The sequence below is a fragment of the Thermobia domestica genome, chromosome 13 (assembly GCF_964235325.1).
Source record: "Thermobia domestica chromosome 13, izTheDome1.hap1.1, whole genome shotgun sequence".
Classification (NCBI taxonomy): domain Eukaryota; kingdom Metazoa; phylum Arthropoda; class Insecta; order Zygentoma; family Lepismatidae; genus Thermobia; species Thermobia domestica.
The window spans coordinates 31,280,054-31,304,331 of record NC_137466.1 but is presented as its reverse complement, the minus strand read 5'-3'; the positions used below and the strand labels follow the sequence as shown (position 1 = coordinate 31,304,331).

At 36.9% G+C, this 24,278-nt stretch overlaps 1 protein-coding gene across 1 annotated transcript in view; it reads right to left on the bottom strand.

Annotated features, from left to right (window-relative positions):
* The window catches only part of LOC145668076 (heat shock 70 kDa protein cognate 4-like), a 98,687-nt gene that overhangs the window by 62,031 nt on the left and 12,378 nt on the right, over positions 1 to 24,278 (bottom strand). Inside the window, exon 2 of the mRNA XM_081735583.1 lies at positions 8,368 to 8,582. Coding sequence (XP_081591709.1) covers positions 8,368 to 8,575 — 208 coding nt within the window. The 5' untranslated portion in view covers positions 8,576 to 8,582. The remainder of the gene's footprint in view (positions 1 to 8,367; positions 8,583 to 24,278) is intronic.

The window sequence follows — 24,278 nt, the reverse complement described above, 5'->3', positions numbered from 1 at the left end:
AATCGTGAAAAACGAACTTCTCTGGCGCTAAAAATGTTCATTTCCATTTTGAGTTAACAGTTTTTCTTTTGCTGGGAGAAATTATTTATCTATGTACTTTATATAGAACAAAATACACTATATAAAACTGTCTCGTTCTATATAACTTCGCTGCTCACTGCTAGAATTAAATGCAATGAACCAATCAATTAACAAGTTTGAAGGAAGGAAAAGGCGAAAATTTCAAACTGATATTATCTACGTCTAGTGAGTACCTCGTCACTATATAAACAGAGTACGCATCTCTGGCGCGGGATTCGAATGCGAGTATACAACGATAACGTTGTATATAATATTAGCAATCTGTGCCAGCTTATAAAAAGGGATCAGAGGCGATATTTGAGCAGTATTATATATAAAGAAAAGAAAGACACATAGAGATTTCGATTTTGTAATCGTTAACTAAAAAGAGAGTTGTTACTATAGCAACGTCGTAAAATAAATTTACATGTACGTAGACATCTTGTCGAGTAAAATAAGTGTCTGTATAAAGGTGTAGACATCTTGTTGTACAGTATATGCAGAAAGTTGATTATGTACGCTTCTTATGGTTAAGTATTAAAAACCAGCTAAGAAAGTGTTAAAACGTTTGAATTATTTTGAAGATTACTAAATACGAACCAGGAGACACCCTTACAAATACATGTTGTTTGGATTATTCTGTTGGACCACGATGCCTCATATAGCCTCAGTGATGCAAAAGACAATTAACTCTTATCAACAAACTAACCATTGTCTACTTATAAATAGCTTATCCCAAGCATCGATCGGGTTTCAGATCAAATAATGTATTTATTATATAATTTATTTGCTTCGTTAAAATTTTTGATTGGTATTTGCTCAGTAAGTCCCTTTTTCCGTTTCACATAGCCTTGGCGCTGAAAGGGGAAGTTAAACGCTGACCCGATCAATAAATAAGTTTACGTTTGATCCAGTTTCCGTGATGATGTTTTAGAAGTGCAGACACTCATAATCTTTAAGAACTTAAAAAAAAGGAATGCATATTTCGGTAAGATGTCGGGTCAACTCATCACGTAACTTGCGAAATTATCGTAGAAGATTGAAAAATAGTGATCAGAATAACTGACCCCGGGATTTAAGCAAAATATATCTTGTTAATGAGCCGAGGTTTTCCAAGGTGTAATTTAAATTAATGACCTGCCTACTGTTGTGAACCAAATTATGTTTTTGGCTTCGTTTATTTTAGTTATAAGCTTATTTTAGTTTAGTAAAAAGCTTTGATTTTTCGCTTTTTATTTGAAGAACATATACTGCATGTTTAGTAATTACTAAATGTTACGTATTTTTCGGAATATTCACTAACCTTCTAAATAATTTACAGTAAACTACTCAATTTATAAGTTGCAAATACATTGCAAGCAAACTGATAATCGCCAGTATCGATTTTTTTCTTACATGTTACATTCATTTGCTTTTCAAAGATGTTGCTTGAATGGACATCTTAAGGGGGTATGTGAAAGGGTCACTGCTCAGATGCGAAGGGTTCCTGCTTCGATCTCACGTCAAATCAGTTTTTAGTGGACTACATCGTGTCCGTGGGTTTCTCAGCTTCTTCCATTTCCTTCCAACACAATCATTCCACCAATTACTACATAATCATTCACTTCATTAGCAATTCATGTCCTTTAGCCAACCGGCATAATCGTCGCACGTAAAGCTAGAAATGAATATATATATATTAGGCAATTTGAAGAAAGAAGGAACAGCTCGTTTCTTTCCTGATTTGAAAATATACACATTATACATGACAAGACAAATATTTATCTACAATGAACTCATAAAAGACTTATAGCCTACTATTATACTTTATACGGGGTAGACCTATATGTGGAATATAAATGGTGTTACAAACGAGAGCAAACAAAAGAGGAGGATGAAATGAAACCAAATATTTCCAAGTCCCGTGGCTATATTTTTTAAGTTAAAGGAGACGGGTGATTACTAGGGTGCAGCGTTTTACCACTTTTTTTTCGGAACGAAATGTAATACCTGGCAAAAGTGGCCCACCCACATGGACATTACAGGTATAGATTTTTTTTTAAATCAGATAATATCTTCTGTGGGAACTATTGCCTCAAAGTTTCAAAATTTCATTGAAAATTAGAAAAAATACCAACGTTCTTCATGAATTTTAGTTATGTTAAAGTAAACATTTTTGGTTAAATACATGTCAGTTGCTTAGAAAAGTGACATTCAAGTATAAAAATGCCGGTTATGTGCTCTTGGGAGGATTGGGATGCCTCCTCTGGGGCCAGAAAAGGGAGCAAATTCAGTACCTTTAAACGGTTGTGCAGGTCCTCGCTCATCTGGTCATATAGCCTGTCCAAGCGTCCCAGAGTCTATCACGTGGAGGTGGCTGCACCTAGGGCTCCTGCGCCAGCCCTACCCAACCAACCAACCATATAAAGGGACGGATGAATTAATCGAATTCGTCACTGCCAGGAAAAATTGTCACAAATTGGGACTTTGATTGCAATTTAGACACAGCTTGCTTAGTGAGTAAGGTTGACCTGATCATCCCGTCCCTAGCATCACTGCACATACTCGAGAGGATGCTTAATATCACTATGCGTTCTACTGCCACCGTGTGGCATGGATAGACGGTGGGGGACTATTCTGGCACAGTGTTTTCAGAAAGTGAAAGTTTGTTCATGAGCTATTTGTTTGATACCGTCCTTATAACTGATGGTACATTTATTGAAACATCAGTGCTTTCCCAAAAGATCATTTGAATGTAATCTTTCGACTCAAAATTCAGAATGGGAATGATGTTATATCTAATAGTGTTATGAAGATTCTCTGCTTCGTGTTTTCGAGCACTAAGAATCTTATGTAATGCATCTTGTCGGACAGCAAGTAGACCATCAGTCATCATGGCGAAAAGAACATTCTCTGGGAATGCGAGAAATGCATTCGTCTAAATGGATGAACGGATTACAGCCTGGTATTCATTTGTTAAGTATCTAGGCCTATGAATGGTTTCAAAGACGTGACGAGGATCATTAGCAATGGAAGACTTGAGACAAGTATCTCAGGTCTTTACTGAGTTTTCTGAGCTCTTCTGACTATGATGAGGTAAGTCACATTTTATTGGTTTGAATGACACCACTGGAAGCTTTTCACAGTCAGATAGTTTTCAACCTATGGGATCTGTGTAAGAATAGGGGCTTGAATTAGCACCAATATGCGTGAAGAGACCTCGGAAGAGCAGTTCATTAAAATGCAAGAGACAAACAGCCTGTTAGTTCCTTCAATTTTCGACGAATACTTCCCTTCCAACCTGTGTTAGTGTTTGTTCCATCGCACCCAGGAACCTCAACTTCATCAAAGCCACCTTAGATTTGGTTCATGATGTACTCGAAAATAGCCGTGGTCTCGTCATGGCCAGAGCCAGAGGATGATGTCACGTCACCAACGTATTGAGAGTTAGGTTCAGCTTCAAGTGATAAGTGCTCTTCTCTAACGATGCCTGCGTGTGTTTTTGGTCTTCCTTTTGACCATCAAAGTATAGGTTTTTAATGGGATCATCATTTCTTGAACTTTATTTTAAATTCCGAGCAACTTTAAGTTTCGCACGCCTTATTTTGCTCCTATCCACAATTAAAGCAGAGTTATGTTGCTAGATTTTTGAGAAGTTATAATTCCAGCCTTTAAAGCTGCCTGAAGCACAGTTGATGTTGTATGTACCGCAGCCCTTTCGCTTACATTGTATCTCTGAACAATCATAGCAGTTTCAGTCAAATCTAGCTTCGGTTTAGATGTTCTGTCTCTGGGTTTGGTCTCTTCCTCAAAAGAGCTTTCCTCTGCTTTCTCTTCAAAGTCTTTTTCATTGTCACTGAAGTCATTTTTGTGATATAATAAATAATATTGACTTTTTTTAAAAAAAAAAAGAAATACAGAATTTTCTGTGAAAATAGTGTTTAGCAAATTATTATCTGTAACGGCCAATTCATGTAAGTTGAAGGGAACAGTAACCAAATATAGCGCTTGAGAAAAGGCGCCCAATTTGAAGCGTATCCGGCTCGTTCCTGATAGTGACGCTGAGTTACGCAGATCGGGATAGGAGAAGGGCGTTGCAGTATTGTGAGGAGGAGGGGTGGGAGTGTCATGGTGAAAAATATCAATGCTCTGCTATCACTATGAACCACCAGTAGAAGGAAAAGGCAAGGACAAAAGTAGTTGTAGAAACGATTAATTGTACTGAATTTGCCCCCTTTGCCGGCCCCAGAGGAGGCACCCCTATCCTACCGCAGGGGCATATAACTGGCATTTTGAGACTTGAATGTCAGTTTTCATAGCATCTGGCATGTATAAATCCAAAAATATGTTTACTTTAACATAACTAAAAATAATGAACAATTTTGGTATTTTTTGTAATTTTCAGTGAAATTTTGAAACTTTTAGGCAATAGTTCTCACAGAAGATATTATCTGATTTAAAAAAAAATCTATACCTGTAATGTCCATGTGGGTGGGCTACTTTTGGCAGGTATTACATTTCGTTCCGGAAAAAAAGTGGCAAAACGACCCACCCTAGTGATTACTGAAGATGAATCGGATTATTAGTGGAGATGAATAATTGTAGAAGAATTAGTGGAATGAGAATGTGTGGAATGAATGAGAACGCCGAGAAAACCCAGATACGATACTGTCCACCACAAATTAGTGTGGCTTGGGATCGAACCAGAACAACGAAGTAGAGACGAGGGCTACGTATAACAATGGACTAGGGATGTACCGATACCTTTTCACTGATACGCGATACCGATACAGAAAAGGTCGATACTGACGATACTGACTCATTTCTTATATATTATCAGGAATTTTCAGAATAATGAAATGATCAACGTTGTAATAGAGTAGGCCTATATTAGATATAAGGCCAAAATCTGACAAAGACAAAAAGCAGAATTTTATATTAGATTCCGCACAAAAAATATATTTCCTCTAAATTTAATCCAGCTCACATAAAATGAACTATAAAGCAGTAAATCTTACATACTTCAAGTTTAATTCTAAGCAGGGTTGGCAAAAGCCATGTTTTCTTAAAAAATAAAAAGAAACTCGTCTTTTCTTGGGTTTAAACCAGGTTTCATTTGGTTTAAATAATTTGCTCTATGTATTTATATTACATATGGATAGAAATAAGTTTCACTTTGGTATTATTATGCAACAACAGGGTTATGCTGGAAGGGGTTACAATAAAAAAAATCGGAATCCAAACTACTTCTCGGCTTACATCCGAGAGAAATTGTCCTCCATTTGAACTTGGAACAGCAGAATGGAAGTCCCCCCCATTTCACTCAAACACTTATTCGGAAATCGGGACTGTCCCGTTTCAATATAAAGTTGGATGGTCCGGTCAGTAAATTTGTTAAATTGGGAAACACTTGCCTTAGCCACCGGGGAAATCCTGTTATTACTTTAAATGCAGAGCAATAACGGAAAAATCCCGTTATTGCTTTCCGTGTAAAATTTTACGGTCAACATATCATGATCAGTAGGCTTACGCCAAAACTGAGGTATTAAATTACAAATTTAGTATGTAGATATCATTCAACAAAAGTAAAACTGTAAGTCCAATCCAAGCTAATGTTGGAAGCTACATAGCCAGTGGCTAAATATTGCCAATTTCTATCAATATGTTTAAGCAACCATCGTATCTTCATAAAACAACAAGCATTCAGGCAAGCAGAAATATACAATTTGGTTTCGTTTCGTATGTTTTGGGTTAACATCTTTATGTAATACCGAGGTTATCAAGAAGACCTCCGCTTGAAGAGAAATCCGAACTGCTACTTGGTCTACAGTTGAAAGAAATGTTGTGGTTCGATCGAGAAATGAACATGAGACGCCTTGATTAAAAGGTGAAAAGGAGATAAAACTAATGCAGATGGTTTGAGATGTGGAAACGTCACCATGAAATTCACATGACTTAAAGCGTTTTTCGTTTTTTTAAACGGGTTGGTTCTTTTGAGAAAAAGAAAGCTGGTTTAAACCAGCCAACTCTGATTCTTAGTTATTAATATTTAGATTGATAATGCACTTTGATAGTTACGTTATATTTACTAATCTCTATTACATATATATAATGCAAATAGATGCAATGCGGTCCAATGCGAAAATGAACAGTGCTATCGTTACAAATTTTTATTGTTTACAAAATGCATGCTGAACCAGGTGTTGCTGTGTATAGGATAAAATAAATAAGAGAATTATTTAAACGAAGTCGAAAACGATAAAACTATTTATTAACTTTAGAACTAATTGTGTTTTTAACTAGGAAGTACGAGTAAATAACGACAAAGTGAACGTCTTGTCGGTTTCTTCTATAGCATTTTCTTCTGAATAGAAACCTCTGTCTTGTTCGGGATTCAAATTACGGGTCTGCCATCCTAACCAAGGGCGCCCGAAGGAGGGTAGGATGGGGGCTCCTGGCTCACGAAAATGTATACGTAACATAGCAAACCATGTATATTAAATACCAGACGTAACATAGCAACCATGGAATGGGCCCTCTCTAGTAAATTTTCTTCGGGCACCCATGATCCTGACTGAGGGCCTTTGGTTTTTCTTCTTCACTACAGGGGCGTCATTTAATGAGGGCAGGAGGGGCAACTGCCCCCCTCCCAAGGATTTGAAGAATACATATACTTTATTTAATCGATGTCTACTAATATACTAGTACAAAACGTGAAAGTCTGATGTCGATGGTGCTCTTGCCCCCCTTAAGCGAAGTCTGAAATGACGCCCCTGCTTCAGTAATTTGGCATCGAGGGACTAAAAATATCAGTTAAGCACCATTAGTGCAAATCAAAGGCGTACAGAAGCATAAAGAAACCGATTGTACAATTATAATAATTTAGATCAACTTTAAATCTAAAAAAAAAAAAAAAAAAAAATGAAATATAAGTGTCACTGTTAATAAACAAATTGAAAATAGTTCGGAAAATGTATCAGTAAATAGCCGATACCGATACTCCCAAGAGTGGCCGATATCACCGATACCGATACCAATATATCGGTCCATTCCTACAATAAACAACTGTGTCTCCGAAGGAAGAAAGGTGTGAATTATGTTACTGCTCAGGGTGACATTCGTTTTATGTACAAATAAAGTACTTAGCAATTTAATGGAAACAAGAAGCTGGAAGCACATAAGATGCTGGGTTTGACAACGGTCAGGCAGCAACGGAAGGGAAGGCCCAGGCAAACTCGATACTACGTAACCACATCGGCGAAAATAAACAGTGCTCAGAAATTATTCTCGGTGAAAAGTCCCGACTAGCATTATCGCTGATTGTCGCTCAAAAGCGTCGTGCGGCTGATGGAGGATTTCAAGCAGAAACTTCCACAGCTTGTGTCGACATAGTCCGTCACGAGTTACATGGCGGGGGCATACAGAGTCGTATTGCACACGCGGACCTCTAATAAGGGAACATTACGGTTTAGTATGATGTCAATTGTACAGTAAACATCGTTGATGACCGGAAACGTGTAATACAGTCGGAATCGTTTACCTTATTTCAAACCACAAGTCGTGTTTACATGCGTTAAGACGTCCAAAGAAGCATATTAACTACAGATCTTTGACAAACCGTGAAACATGGTGATGGCTCTGTGATGCTGTGGACCACAATATCTGATTTTTTTTTTAGTGTGTCTTGTGATGACGCTCAATGGTTGCATCACTGTCCGTGACCATGTCGTCCTTTTAGGAATGTATATACATCTAAATGTTGTTTCAAGGCAACAACACCATATTTCAGGACGACAATGTGTCCATTCAAAATGCAGCTTTCGGAGCGTAGTTTGAAGAACGTCGGGATAAAGATAAATACCTATCTGTCACACCGAATCTTCGCAATTGAACCATAATTGAACACATGTGATCCGTTTCGAATAGAATCTAGTACAATTTACCTTTATATTCTCTCTCTCAGAACCGAGTGATGAAGTTTTAAATGGAATAGGATAATATTCCACTTGTTTCTATTCACGACCTCTATAACTATTCCACGTTGCATCAGAGCTGTCTGATGGCGAAAGTTTGTCCATCGTCATATTAATTTGATATGGTACTTCAGGTATTTCCATTAAATTGACAAGTATGTGTATCAGAATGGAGTTCGACATAGGATGACTGATAATGAAAACGTTAATGATGAGGTAAAGTTTATAATTGCTAAAATAGTAATAAAAACAACAATACATGATAGTATGTTAAAAATCATGGATATTTTAAATGAACTCAGATATGTTTATTTGATCAAAGAAAATAAGTAATACGAAAATTCTAGCTACTTACCATAAACTGTGTTCGTTGGGTTTATTACTAGCTGATTCTTCGCGGCTTCTCCGACTAAAATTTCTTCCCCTGCAAACGCAACGTAGCTGGGAGTAGTTCTATCCCCTTGGTCATTTGGAATAATTTCTACTCTACCGTTTTCGTACACTCCAACACAACAGAATGTAGTTCCGAGATCAATGCCTATAGCTGGCGCCTTCCTCGACATGATTTCACTGAAACAGAAAATTTGGTGTTAATATATGCAATGATATACGTTGATTCTGATTCAGTTTAAGGTTAAAAGCTCTAAGTTTTACGAGTCTAACTTAGTAAAAAGACCATTTAGCATTTTTCCTTGTTTATTCATAAGTGAAAGATCATGAAACGCAACTTACCACAATCATAGAAAATGTTATTTTACAACTGAAAATGTGAACCTGAAGAATGTTGAGTGTTGCCATCCATAGAAATTACAGTGTTGCCAGAATAACAACACCCCTTAAATCTAAGTTAAGGCAGCGACTAGAGGAACGAACTCAACTGTATTTGGTTACGTATCATGTTGTTTTGGTTTCCAGTGAACTACTTTTTAAATGATATTATTATTTAGTTTTAACAACTGTGTTACAAGTATTTTGTTTATTACAAACTAGGCTAAATACAGCTATTATTTTAAAAGTACGTAGTTCACAGGAAACCAAAACAACATGATACGTAACCAAATGCAGTTCAGTTCGTTCCTCTAATCGCTGCCTTAACATAGATTTTAAGGGCGTCGGAGGTAAGGGACTTACGCACATAGTAAGTATAAATAATTACTATGAATGTAACTTTTCCCCAAATGTGCGTCTCTTAAAACTAACTTCACCAATGTTTTCCTGATTAAATTCTAGCCCGAAATTATGTATCCTATTACCCTATTCCTATTTAAAAAACTTAACGTTAATTCAAAATGACGGATTTCAAGATGGCTGCCGTCAAGGTTATACCTACCATACGACTCCCTCTAGGTCTGATATGTATTCACATGGTTATTCTTCACTTTTTTCATTAACGCAAAGGGTAGAAAGAGACTTCTGCAGTAACCTCTAATAACCTCATCACAACTCTTAAAAATTATAACAAAAAAAGAAAACATGCACCATGGCAAAAATTTGTCATCACATACATACATGTCCTCTATCAGCAAGAAAAATCATTGAAATCGGAGCCGGACATTTGGCTAATGTCCCTTATTAGCTCAGGTCTCCTTATGAAGTGCCTTAATTTGTTATTTCCGTATAAGGATAAAACTTCTAAACTAATGGGGAAACTATTATACCAGGGTCGTTAAGTATTCTAATAACGTGTGGCATCTAAATATTACTGGACCTTTTGACAAATATCTATGATTTTGAGTACATCTTATGAATGATTCCTTTAGTCGATTTGATTTCCTTAAACCTTTGGAGGTTTAATTTCTAAAGGCATTTGTAATAAACTCTAAGTGTTGTTTTGAGATTGGTTTTCGGGATCAATACTTCACGATGGAACTTTGTATTTCATTACTGAGTTCTTCATACAGTTTCTTTATACCTACTGTGTTCAAGGGGTAAAAGCATTTCCAAATAATCCATCGCCGAACAAGGCGGAAAGGAAGGTGAAAAAATCTTTCCCGAACTTATGTTCATAAGCCTCAGAAGAATTGGTCCAAATGATATCCAAAATAGCTTTCATTATCAACATAAGCACTAACGAATCCACAGGTGTAGCCTCTGTGAAGCTTACATGGGTAAGAAATTTTATAATCATAAAGTGGTTATAAGATCTTGGTGTATTGGGTGAAGATCAACACAAGCTAGAGAAGCTAGCTATAATAAACAGTAATATTAAGAAAGCGTGGAAACATAGTGCAAGAGTTTATTCTCAAAAATGTCCCTTTTAACATTAATACAGGGGATCTGGTATTGGGCAAACGTATGACGAAATTGGCCGCAAAGCAACACTATAACCCCAAGATCGCACCTCAATTTAAGAGTCCTATTTGCGTTTTGAGTAAAACTACATGAGTAAAATACAGTTTGACCAGAGCATATAAAAAATCCTACTATTTGTATAAAACGCCATGAAATGGTTTATAAACAGTACCCTCTATGTTGAATCTAGTCCAACACTGGATATTCAAATGTAACTTAATGCTAAATGGTTCAGTATTATCTAGAAGTCTAACCCCACTAAAGTAAAATTGCCTCTGTGAATTGTTCTTGAATGTGTGTTTAATTTCATTTCCTGCTGGAAGTTATGTTCATCCATCATCTGTGTGTCGTCAATGTAAGTATAACGAGATGCTAACTAAGAATAAGTAGCCAAATTGGAAAGGATATTGTAAGAATGAATAAATAACCACAAAGTATGTAGAAATGGGATAATGTTCAGAGAAACTATATTTCTCTCTCATTTGTTTTAGATATGTCAAATAATACGCAATTTTTGCGTGATAAAATTGTAAATGAAGCTCCCATCCTAGAAGTTATTGGAACATCCGCTAAATGGAACCCCTTGTTCAGAAGACCTGTGTAACAGTTTCCTAACGTTTACTTAAGTCTTTACTAATTGGCGAAGATGGCAATGACGTGATTCCTTTATCACATATTTCCGCACGGTGGAGCGATCCACACACTGCTTTGCAGGTACCGGTATGAGTCAAGTAGGAAAAACAATTTTGGCACGTACCAGTACAAAATCTAAATTTCGAGAGATATTTAAAATTTTATTAACCTATTGTCTATGTGGCTTAATCTTTGAGAAATTCTTGCTTCGGTTAGAAAGAAGACAATTTTAGCAAATATGTGTTCAATTTCTTGTGTTTTCATATGTTAATGTCCATATTTGCTTTTCCTACTTGTCTAAAATGTTAGGAATATCTGACATACTATTAGGATATGTTATTTATGCTCTTTGGGAGCCATTTGCAACTGTCACATGAAAGTTAAGGCTGTGAGTGCCCTTATTAATGTCGTTTACTGCTGTTTTAACAATTCTTTTGATTAGTTATAGTAAATTGTAGCAGCTCATTGAATTGGTTAACCACTTGCATGTTTTGTTGAACTTACATAATTTTCACGGAAAGAAAAGTTCGTACAATCACCTAGAGGATGACGGACTAAGAACTTTCTCAGATATGCATTTAATATTTAGGTTCTTGTATGTTAAGCATACAAATTCTGGACTCTTTACAACACTTTCTTTTTTTGCAAGCAAAGTGAAATGATTGATAAGCTTGAGGCACAGAACATCATTTAAGTTTCTTCATCTTCAGGGGAAATCAACATATCTGATTCACGCAGGGATGAAAGAGGTCTATATGGATGAAAGCCCATCCTATGAGGTGGTATCCAAATGGAAACGGCAATTCCAAACTGCACATACCTCTAAATCTGGAAGACCATCTTTCACTGATGATGCCACATTGACGGAGAAAGTCGAGAAGATCATATTCGAAAACGGGTGGATAACCACTGAAAGTATTATGTGTGTAATAGGTATGGGTTATAGGTCTGCCTGAAATATAATTCACAACCAGTTGCATCTTCATAAAGTCTCAGCATGATGGATGCCACGACTGCTCACACCTTTCCAGAGGACGCTGCAAGAGGAATGTTGCATCGCTGTGAGATGGATGAAGAGGAATTTTTCGGCAGACTAGTGACAATGGATGAAAGTTTAGTTTATGACCCAGAAACAAAGAAAATGTGGAAACCTCTAAAAAGGCACGAGTGCAGATGTCTGCAGCCAATGTGATGCTTTCCATTTTCTGGGACTATGAATGGTCACAACGACAGATTACCTACTACCACAGGGGCAAACTAATACTGGTACGGTATCTATTATTTCCATCTCCTGATTAAGTTATGAGAGAAACTGAAGAAGAAACGTCGTGGATTGGTCACAAAAGTGATAGTACTGTTAGCAGACAATGCAACAGCTGATTCCGCCTGTATATCCATGATGAAGGCAGTGGAATTAGGACATGAAATATAGCCGCACTCCATACTCACTTGACTTGTTTCTCTTCCCAGACATAAAACGTCCACTCAGGGGGCGTCATTTTGACAGAAGGGATGACATGTTTTGTGAGGTTGAACTGTTGTTTCAAAGCCGAATTGCAAACTTTTCCAAAGCGGGCTGACAGAAAGTGATAAACGATGTGTCGCTAAGTATGATGACCACGTACAGAAGGACTGATCCCATCATTGCGTCAAAGTTTTCCAGAGTGTATTTCTTCTAGGTGTTTGCACGAACGCTTTGATACCCTCTCATACGAAACTTGTTTTCTTGTGGAACAGTTTTCTTATAATTTATGATTCGGCGATTTCATATATATTATTTTCTCCTGTAGAAAATATTATAAAAAGAGAAACTGTTTCAGGCTCCTACCGAATGTAATTGCTGCTTTTGCATGTTATTGTTATAAATATTTTTTTTTTTTTTTTTTTTTACAGTAAACAGTATTTGCTGCAAGTAGTTCTGCCATTTACTCTTGGAATATGTATAGTTGTAGTTGGTAGTACCGACGCAGATCACTTTAAAGGACTGAAAATGAAACGAAAGCTTAAATAACCTCACACACAATCGCATAGACACAGCAGTTTTCTCCAGAAATATTGCTGCAGTTCTTGAGGACTAACTAAAAATGTTAGTATGAATAGGGATAACGAACTATAGACTAAAATAGCAATATCAAATATTTGCATAATTAATATTATACTAATACAATAAAAAAATTGAGGACAAATAAAAATAAACAACTCATAAGATATGAAATAATTTGTGTAAACTAATATCAACATCAGAAATAAGTAAATAATTAACAATAAACAAATTATAAGGAAAACAAAAATATTAAATTATAAGTGGAAAAGGAAACTGTATCCACATACAACACAGATTATATAGTTGTCTTTAACAGCTGTATTACAATAACGGTTTGATAACCTGATGTACTTCAGGATTGCCAAAGAAATAATCGAACTAAATTCATTTAGAAATCATTAAACTATTGGAAATAATAGTGAAAGAAGAGTACCTATATCATAAATGAACCTGAAAATTTTCTTAACAACTTCGAGTAATGCATAAGGGAGTTTGGAAAAATAGGAAACAAACTAAGTAACAAATGACATACACACATACAAAGAGAAACACTAGCGCTTCAACATAAAAGTAAATGAATAGTCTCCAAATTTCCCCCAAAATATAAATATTTAATAACCAATCATATAAATGTAATCATTATGGTATAGAGAAAAGTTTAAAAAGAAAGAATCAGAAATGGAATACAGAGGTAACCAGTATCATGATGGGAACAAACATACCTTTCAACCATTTAAAACTTAGCATATTTTTTTCTAACTGTAGGAAGTATTACATAGTAATAAAGTTGCATAGCTTTATGTAAGTATTGAAGTTTTGGAAACGTTTCACTCATCTGAGAATATATAATCATTCCGGATCTTATTCAGTTTGACAATCCGACTCTTCATTGTTTCCTAAAGACACGAAAACTATTTTAATGATATAGTAGTTACATAAATTCTTGATTAGGGGACTTTCAATAACTAACTTTTATTTACATATGCCGTTTAAGTTTAAATGTTCAGTTGGGCCATGTACTGGAACCGGCATAGGTTAGCTTGTATCTATCGTGTGGTCGACTACTGGACTTTTATGGGTAATGACAGAAAATATTTTCGAATGAATTAATTAAGTCTCATTTCTACAACTGTTACATATGCTCTCTAAACTCTTCATTCGCTTTACATACGCTCAATAAACACACAATTAGAAACTGAATATGTAAATATTTTATTTTAAAAAGTCTGATACTGTCTCATTTACCCCAGTATGACAAACTTATATATTTTAAGTAAATCTTGAATATACATACTAACTGAACTTATTCAATTGTAAAACTCATCCTCACTCGGGATCTCACTCAATAACCTTGTTGGACTCGGGCTTCTTGCCATGGAAAGGCTTTAGCTCACTAGGGCTCGCGCTGAATTACTCATCTCAGTCCCGGTTGAGTGTGAGTTCAGGAAGAGCACACATCAAGTTCGTGAGTTTGACTACTTATGCTTTGGCGTATATTATTATTTGGTTCTTATATGGCTCTTGTTTTATTAAATTCCTCTGTTGATTTTGTGTGGTTTATATGGAAGTTGTGGTTGGTGATAAATACACTTTTCTGCTCTTATTAAAATACGTAAGAAGTAGCTGTTACAAGTCTTTGCTCCAGTAATCTTTCTGTGGTTGGTACTCTATCGGTAACTTCGACTGTTTTTTTTTTTTTTTAATGTACACTCGTGTTAATCACATTGAAGTATGCTCGATGTCTAAGCATTCTTCCTTACTCCAAGATAGGCTCTACCAATCTCCCGCAATAATCTGGGAAACTTTCCCTAAGATGTTTTTCATTTACAACTATTCCCCTATTGAAGATTCCACAACGACAATTTGGATGCAAGTACAGAGGATAATCTTCAGCTCTCTGCAAGCTCTTTTTGTATTTTGCTTATAAGCCCAAAATGGTTGGATTCCTTGTCTTGGAAAAGGACCATTCGAACTATTTCCCAAGTGAGTATCATTGAATTTTCCAACTGGAACTCATAGTGGATCTCCATCTCTGGGCGGTTGAAAAATTTTGTACTGTGGTCCATTATGAGGTGTCTTCCAAATACAGCGCCATGAACACTGTATGCTCAGCATTGGTCAGACAGAAACAAGCTCTCATTATCTATATGATTTCGCATTACTGGCAGTGGGACTTTTGGCTGACCTATCAGGGACAAGGACGAGCTTTAAAGTTGTACTTACATCACCACATAACCAGAAATGTGCCACACTTGTCTCTTCCCATGTTGTTCTTTACCTTGGAAAGGTGTCTCTTGTTGTTCTAACATCATCTCCACTTCCGGTTGGTAAAAAACCATGCCAGGTATTCTTTTGTGTGATACCACTAAAATATGACGAGGTTACAGCTGTTTCCTTTCCAGCCCCACACTCTTCTTTGATGTTGTATAAATGGGTAGATTTTACTAAATCACACCCTAAATTGTTAGTGATTTGTACGATCTATATATAGAAAGTGTTTTTCGTTAGTTCTACTTGTAAGATGTAGTTCGCACAAGAACCTTCATCCAATGTCCAGAAATCTTAACCTCACAATTCTAGGTCCGTGGCCACAGCTTGGACACACTACACAATCGAGATGCAGCCCTTTTATATCGGAAGGAACTGTCATGCAATTGAAATAAAACAAGCCATCTTGTCCCAAGGTATGAACCTAAATTAACCGAATTGAGACAACAGGATGCATTATATCTGTTTGGGAATTATCGAGCTCAATTTTCTAAATTCTTATTCTTTAAAGAGTTAATATTAAACTTAGAATAATGCAATTTCCAGCTTGCCAGGAAAGAAAAAGTTGCAAAGGTGAGATTTGCCTCAGAGGCATAAATACAGAAAGTAAAAATGAAATCAAATGACATCTTTCAGTTTAACTTCCCATGATTTGCCCGTTAGGCTAATAAAGATGGAAGAATCGGTGGAATGAGAATGTGAGAGGAAACGGGAGTACCGCGAGAAAACCCACGGACCCGATATTGTGCTCCCCACACTTACTTGGCTGGGATCAAACCACGGACCTCACACACTAGAAGTATGCGTTCTACTACAGAAAGTGATCTCGACGTTTAATTATCAAAATAACTGACAAGAAACTTGCTATTGTTGCAAAAATGTATTATTTAATCTCCTTATGAACCAGGTATCCACAAATCTAATACTTGTTCCATGAACTCGTTTCCTTACCTACCGTAAATATATAACCGTAGACAAAAATGTTCGATTGAAGTAGAGTTGTCAACAGCAGGTGCTTTTGTCAGGCTTAATTGAGATTTGAGATTTTATTCGTTAGATGGCAACCTCACCAAGTTCAAGAAGAAGCAGGAAACTAAGCCGCTGTATTGGGAATTGTGCTGTACTGTTCTGTGCTACTGTGTGAGTATAATAAGGAAACAGTGAGAATAGTGTATTCTTTGGAACAACACCAGATTGTCGTTAAAAGTTTTGGAGAACGGAATTTGTTGTTGCTATGCAAAGGGCATTCAGAAACAACTTTGCTTCACGTTATGCCCCAGACAGGAACATAATGTGGTCGCTAGTAAATACAATTGGAAGAAACAGGATCGCTTCTGAGTGAGACAGGGGCGCATCGGACCCCGCAGGCGGTTGTTATGGAAAATGTCAGTTATCGAATTCTTAGGTCGCCCAAGAAATCTTTCCGTCGTTTGTGGCAAGAAACCGGCTATAGCTATCCACGTGTAAATTATGGGTGTTACTACTAACACTTAATTTGTATCAAAGTGGAAAAAATCATGATTTAAAAAAAAAAAATCATATTTGATGATTTTTTGGGATTGGAATCGATTTTTTTTTATTTAAATCAAATCTTTCTCTTCGTATAATACGGGATACGGACAAAATCTCGTGGCCGAAACATCGCCGCCCAAAATCTTGTGGGCCAAAACCTTGCCGCCCAAAACCTCGCGGGATAAAATCTCGCCGGACGAAAACCTCGCGGGCCAAGATATCGCCGGGGAATACCTCGTGAGCCAAAATCTCGCCTGGTCACAACCTCGCGGACGAAAATGTCACTTGGGCAAAAACTTGCGGAATGAAACCTTTCCTTAAAGTTTACGCAATGAGTTTTTTAATACGCAATTCCATATTACAAATAATAATAATAATAATAATAATAATAATAATAATAATAATAATAATAATAATAATAATAATAATAATAATAATAATAATAATAATAATATAAAACATCGTGTGTGTGGACTTTCTCCGGGTATTCCCATTTTGTCCCACTTCCTTCATTCCATAATTTCCTTCAGCCTGATCATCTACGTCTTCTTTAACCTACAGGACATAATCGAGGGACGTAAAAACTCTCATATTATTTCACACTTTCATAAATATTCGATTTTGTTAGAATTTCCTAAGGTCACTGTCAAAGTGAAATAAAAACCACCCCAGGCTCAAACTCCATCTATGTTGAAAATTTGATCGAGACCGGTCGGGTGGTTCAAGAGTTATTAAGCCACAAACGCAGCCACTTTCATTTTTATGAATTTCTATATGTTTCCCCTCTGCCTTCCCGTCAAAGTGAAAAGATGAAAAACATCCCAGGTGGTAACCTGATCTGTGTGCCAATTCGATCGAGATTGGTCTCGTGGTTCTAGTTATTAAGCTTTATATATCTCCCCCTCCACTTCATTATGCCGTCAAAGTGAAATTATAAAAGACATCCCAGGCCCGAGGCTCATCTATGTTGAAAATTTGATCGAGATCGGTTAGCTGGCTGAAAAAGTATGATGTCACAAACTCAGTAACTTTCATTTTTATATATACAGAATTTCAAAGTATGTGTTAGAGAGCTCCTTCGTGGCTAAGTGGTTAGCGTACGCGCCTTTGGCGTGGGAGACCCGGGTTCGATTCCCGGCGGGAGCTCATGTGGTTCGGATTCCACGTTAATCAGTAGGTCCACGTCTCATATAGCCTCGCTGCTGAAAGGGACGCTAAACTAAAATCGACTGAACTCAAAGCATGTGTTAGAATATTTTCTTGTCATTATTTTAATGCAATTATGTGTTATTACAAAATATACACATATAGCAATATATAGAGAATTTTGTATCGAAGAAACCGCCGTGACGAGGTTTTATACTAACGACATTTCTTCTCAGGCAAGATTACGTCCCGCGTAGTTTAGACCAGGCGAGATTCTGTGTCCGAAGATCAGGACCACGAGGTTTTGGCCAGGCGAGATTTTGGGACGCGATGTTTCGGCCCAGCGAGATTTTGGCCCGTGAGGTTTTGGGGGGCGAGGTTTCGGCCCGTCGAGATTTTGCGCGGCAAGGTTTTGGACAGCGAGGTTGTCGCCGCGAGGTTTTGTACCCAAATCATATAATACAAGTCACACTGGAGAAAAAGCATTAGGAATTAGTATTAAATGCTAATTTATGCCATTTAAGTGAAAGTATTGCGGTTGAATTTTGAATTAATCCCCAATCGTTAACCTATATCAATCCCAAATAATGTTTCTTAACCGTTTTAAATTATGACTTCTTTTAGGTAAATTATAGACTTTCAGTCGAGCAGCTACATCATCCCTATTTATTTATCTTAGGATCATGGTTCATACCTCATTCTCTTCAGAATACAACAGCCTTTGAAACGGCAACATTACATTTCCCTATCATGCCCTTGAAGGGGGAATTTTGAGAGAAATCGGGATTTTTATGAATTCGTTTTTCAAATTTTGATCCCCTCTGGACTCTCCTGTGTTGACGCACAGATCTCAAAATCAACAGGGAAATACTAAGGGATATACTAAATGTGTGTACAAAATTTCAAACTTCTATCTTGAATAGTAAGGACAGGAAAAATATTTAACAATGAGGTAAGAACATCCTACAATGCCCCAGATGACCCGGATGCAATATAAAAATTTCCTCAGACATCTCTATTTATCCTACGATTATGATTTGTACGTTATTCTCTTCAGAATAAAACAGATTTTCAAATGGTACCATTTAAATGTCTCCATTGTGTATCTGGGGCCGGAAAATCACGAAGGATTTTGTTAAAAATTCCTTTTTTTTAAATTTTTACCTCCCTGGACCCCCTTCCCTGTTTTAAGGCAGAGAAAACATACTAAGGGGTGTACTGACTGAGTGTGCAAAATTTCAATCTGCTAAGGCAAAAGTAAGCCCGCGAAAAATATTATCCTCCAAATACCCCACATTCCCGTATAAAACAGGATCCCAGGTAATAATTTCCTAAGACATCCCTATTTATCCTAAGATCATTCTCTTAAGAATAGAACAACCTTTCAAATGCTACCATTCACATGTCTCCATCTGAGGCGGGAAAATCGCAAAAAAAAAAGCTATTTTTTGCTATTTTTGTTCCACATTTTTGCCCCTCTGGGCCCCCATGTTTACATACACAGATCTGAAAACATCTGAAAAATACTCAGGGGTGCACTGAACGAGTGTCCAAAATTTCAGTCTTCTGAATGCAAAATGTAAGCCAGCCACAAAATAATAAAAATAGGGATAACAAAAATATCTTTTTAAATTTATGACGTCATCACACCCTATGTCTCGACACAGAAAGACATGAAAGGATCCGTAATGTGTTCTACAATGCCTTGGTGAAAAAACCGAAGTAGAAGCTTCATTGGCACTTTTTTAATCGAATAATGAAGATTCTACGCTATCACCTAAAAATAGGTGATAGCAACGTTTATCAAAATCACACTTTTTGTCATGAAAGTTATTGACATTTGGCAGGGGTATATTTTTATAAAATCGTAACTAGCTTGCGGCACGAAATAGATAAATTTCGCCTAAAGTTATAAAATCAAAAGGATTTAGGAGAGGGGTTAGGACCCCTCTAAATATGCCCTATTATCTGGGAACAAACAGACGGCCACACAAAAGAATTTTTGTCTTAAATGTCGATGGTGATTTCCCTGTTGAAATAGTTAACGATTTAAAAACCCAAATCCAATGTTACGAAGAGAAGAAAGTAGGATTTCTCCGTTACCCGTTCAAAATGGGATTTTCCCTAATCTTCCTCTGCATGACATTTGTTTTCATACTATGCTGTACATACTGTACATTCGAGTGTCAATTGTGTTATGATTATTATCTTCCATAATCGAAATAACAGAACAGAAACTGAATTTTATTTACTTTTAATTTAAATTAATTTATTTCGGAATTTGATTTAAATCAACGATTTTTATTTTAAAAATCAAGTAAATTAAATCTTGACTTAAATCGTGATTAAAATCAGACTGATTTAAGTCAATCCACCCTGATTTGTATTCTGACTAACACTTAATTTGAATTCTGCAATTTCGCTTAAAATGTCCAAAACCTCATTCCAGTTGTAAGGTACACTGGCAAAAATTTGCTGTTTTTCTTGAGGCGTGATCGATATTACTTCGGACGAATTTAAACCAGTACACATAGTCCCATAAATCTCCCATCCTTCGTTGATCATTTGCCACAAACCACATGAAAATCGGACTTCAGACAGAAATTCTAGACCCAAATGAAATCCGTGAGTTTTAAAAGAACCACCCTGTATAACCTAGACTTTAGGTGGAAATGTTGACATCAATAGTAACTATAACAATAATAATGATGACCTTAATTTTTTCATCGTTTCGTTCACTTTTCTCTCTAACAATATCACTCTCCAGATAAACATGGATAAACATGCCCCCTTCTTCATGTTCAGATTCTAAATAAAAGCCTTCCACGTTACGTCCTCACATTATTTATCCATTTAACTGGAATGAGTTAGAACGTGTGTAGTTTTCTTACTTTATATGAAAATAATGTATTTGGACTTTTAATCCTCCCCACATACTTAAATGATCTTGTGATCCTGTGTGCAACACAATATTATATTCCTTTAGATAACCCAATTACAATCTCACCCGATCGTCCGTATACACAGTGAGGAGCCAGTGTCAAATTTTTAGGGGACGGGGAAAACGTAGGGGCAGTGATTTTTTTTTTTTTTTTTTTTTTTTTTGTTTGAGCGGGGGAAGATTTTCCCTGTACACCGGAAAGGATAGTATATTACTTGAGTTACTTCAGAATACATGTTTTGAGGCAGATGAAATCACCGTGGATCGTTTGCCCCTTATTTGCTTTAGCATCTCCCTGCGTATACACAATGCAATTATAATCCAAACTTCAAAATATCTTGTGTACCTTTCTTGAAGTAATAGCGCGAGACCCAAGTTCGATTTTCGGTCTATGCTGCTCATTTGATTCGGATCCCACGTCATGGTGTAGGTCCACCATCTACGTTTCATACAGCGTCGGTGCTGCAAGAGTTAGTAATCTCAACTCAACCAATCTTCAAGTTAGCTTAGGTGAGCACGATTACATGAACATTCAAACTGCTAGAATGGCATGTGACAGTATCTCAATTTCAATAAAACAAATTCTTTCGTCTGCCTGGTCTTGTCTGGATATTGGCCAGAAATCATTTGATACAAAGGCATTTGAAATGAATTGCTAATGACAAGTGATTTATGGAACTCGTGTAGGCCTATATACTCTTCTTAACATTTAGAGGTGATGTAATCCCATACGCATTACCGTAATTTGTGGGGGGGCACGGAGCAACTGACCACCTATTTAAGCTCCCAACAATTTCAGAAAGGGTCACTACGAGATAAACCTTTCTTACTCCATATGATTCAATACAAACATGAAAGAATTAATGAAGCATAGAATAGGTTCACCCCATCCCGCAAGTATTGTATATAGTTGCACAATATTCGTTTTTCGCATGGAGAATACGGTTCATTTAGGACGTAAAGGGCTATGGATTTAAACTGCATCGAGTGTCACTGTTCGTTTCAGCGACTCCGAAAACTATGAATTCGGCACTAATATATATAACTATATATACAATAATATATATTTTCGACTAGCTGACCTGCGCTCTCTATACAGCGCATCATTCGCATATGAGCATAAATCTCCTTATCATTCCTTACAACATCTGTACATGTCCCTTTACAGACACAAGTGAAAGACGTATTGAGTAAAAAAAGCCAAGGCGTATCATAAAGGGGAGACTTTTTTCGATTATTTTTTCTCAATATCTCGTACCGTTTGCAAGATTTGAGCCTGCTTCCGGTTGGAGTTTTTAATTCATATATGACCAGTGTTTTCTTTCTTCTTGCATGCACGCGGTGGCTCAGTGGTAGAGCGTTAACCTCTGGTGCTTGGGGTCCCGGGTTCAATCCCAGCCCCCGCCAAGTGAACTTTGTCGTGGACAAACACCGTGGGTTTTCTCGGGGTTATCCCGTTTCCTCCCACTTTCTTCATTCCATCATTTCCTTCATTACTCATCGTCCCCGTCTCCTTTAGCCTAAACAGCATAACCGTGGGACGTAAAAATCACAGATTTAATATCATTTCATTTCATTCTTGCATGCAGTATGTAATAAGCAAATAGATTACATACACAATTAATATGGTGTTCATTGGGCAAAACACCCCCCAAAAAAGGTTCATCTTGGACAGGAGAAAAGTTATCCTTCCTTTTCCATTATTATTTGGCCATGAATCAAACGCCTGAGGCATATACAACCCCTATATACAACAGTGTGGTGTTGGAATAATGGTATAATGCTTACAACGCAATAATGGTATAATGGAATAATAGAATATAATGGAATAATGGTATAATGCAACAGTGTGGTATAATGCTTAGGATATGATGCTTTAATTTCAACACTTCTAATGTACTCGTAAAAATGTAATAAAGAAATAGTGCCCATGTTTTTTAAATATTCAATTAGAACTGGACAATCTACATGAAATTTGCAATCGATCAGTGAAAACGTCATCTTTCTAGAGCCTGTAGTTTTCGAGATCTCATCGGAAGAACGATGCATGGATCCTCCACCAAGACAATGCACCTGTCCATAATCCCCTTTCTGTGAAGCAGTTTTTAGCAGCCAAGCGCATTCCTGTGCTCGATCATCCTCCGTATTTCCCAGACCTGGCTGACTGTGACTTTCATCTATTCCCAAAAGTGAAAAGTGCATTGAAGAGAACACACTTTCAGTCTGTGGAAGAGGTAAAACGAAAAATGGCAGAGTTGTTGAACAGTGTGACATCTGATGACCTACAGCATTGCTTTGAACAATGGAAGGCACTATGCAGCGGTGTATTGATAGGGGAGGGGAGTATGTTGAAGGGGATAACAGTCAATTTTAACTTTCTTTGCAATACATCACATTTATGATACCAGTCTCGTTATTTACTTGCCACATCTCGTATATCCCCTTCCCCAAGTTGTTGGGCTGAATTTGGAGTTAAACAGCATCGGAAGTGTCAGTGTTCAACTCAGCGACCCGAAAGCTATAGATTCGACATACTAATATCGGTTATTTTCGATTATTTTTAAATATCCTCCCCCTCCCCTAAGTTACACCGTCAATCCGTCAATGTGATATGATAAAAGAAAAACCTTCCCAGGTCCGAACTTCAACTATTTTGAATATTTGATCGAGATCAGTCGGGTGGTTCAAGAGTTACTAAGTCACAAAGACAGTCAGTTTCATTTTCATTTTTTTAAAAATATATCTTCCCTTTCCCTACGTTGTACCATCAAAGTGAAATGATGGAAACCACTCCAGAACCGAACCACATCTATGTTGAAAGCTGTGGCGTTGTACCATCAAAGTGAAATGATGGAAACCACTCCAGAACCGAACCACATCTATGTTGAAAGCTGTGGCGTAACAATGGCCTTTGGCGCTCCTAGGCAAAATTCCTAGTGGCGTCCCCTCACCCATCGAATAGGCCCCATGCATGATAATCTGTAACTTATGCGTATGCGCAGAAACGGCCATAAACGAAAAATTATTATCAGTGGGAGGGTGTTGACCGTTTTTGTTATATCGTTGTGGTATGTCTTTTAAAAGTAAACTTAACAGAGTGCACTGTTCATTAAAAATATAGGCTACTGATGTAAAATTCGGATTTTTTGCAGTGGTAGTGTAAATAAACAGTATTGCGTCAACCAGTATTACCAAAAGCATTTCAAATGAATATATATAGTATGTTACGATTTTACATAATTATAAAACAAATAATAAACTTCGTAAAACCGCTTATAAGCAGTTTTCTATTTTCAGTTTTTTGCTTCTGCAAATTCTGTTAACAGATCAGAGGTGTTCAATTCATGAGCTCTTGTTTGCTCAGTACTCAGCATGGCCACACCCCGAAGGCGTTATTGGATCATACTGTTTCTGAGATATGTCTTGATTA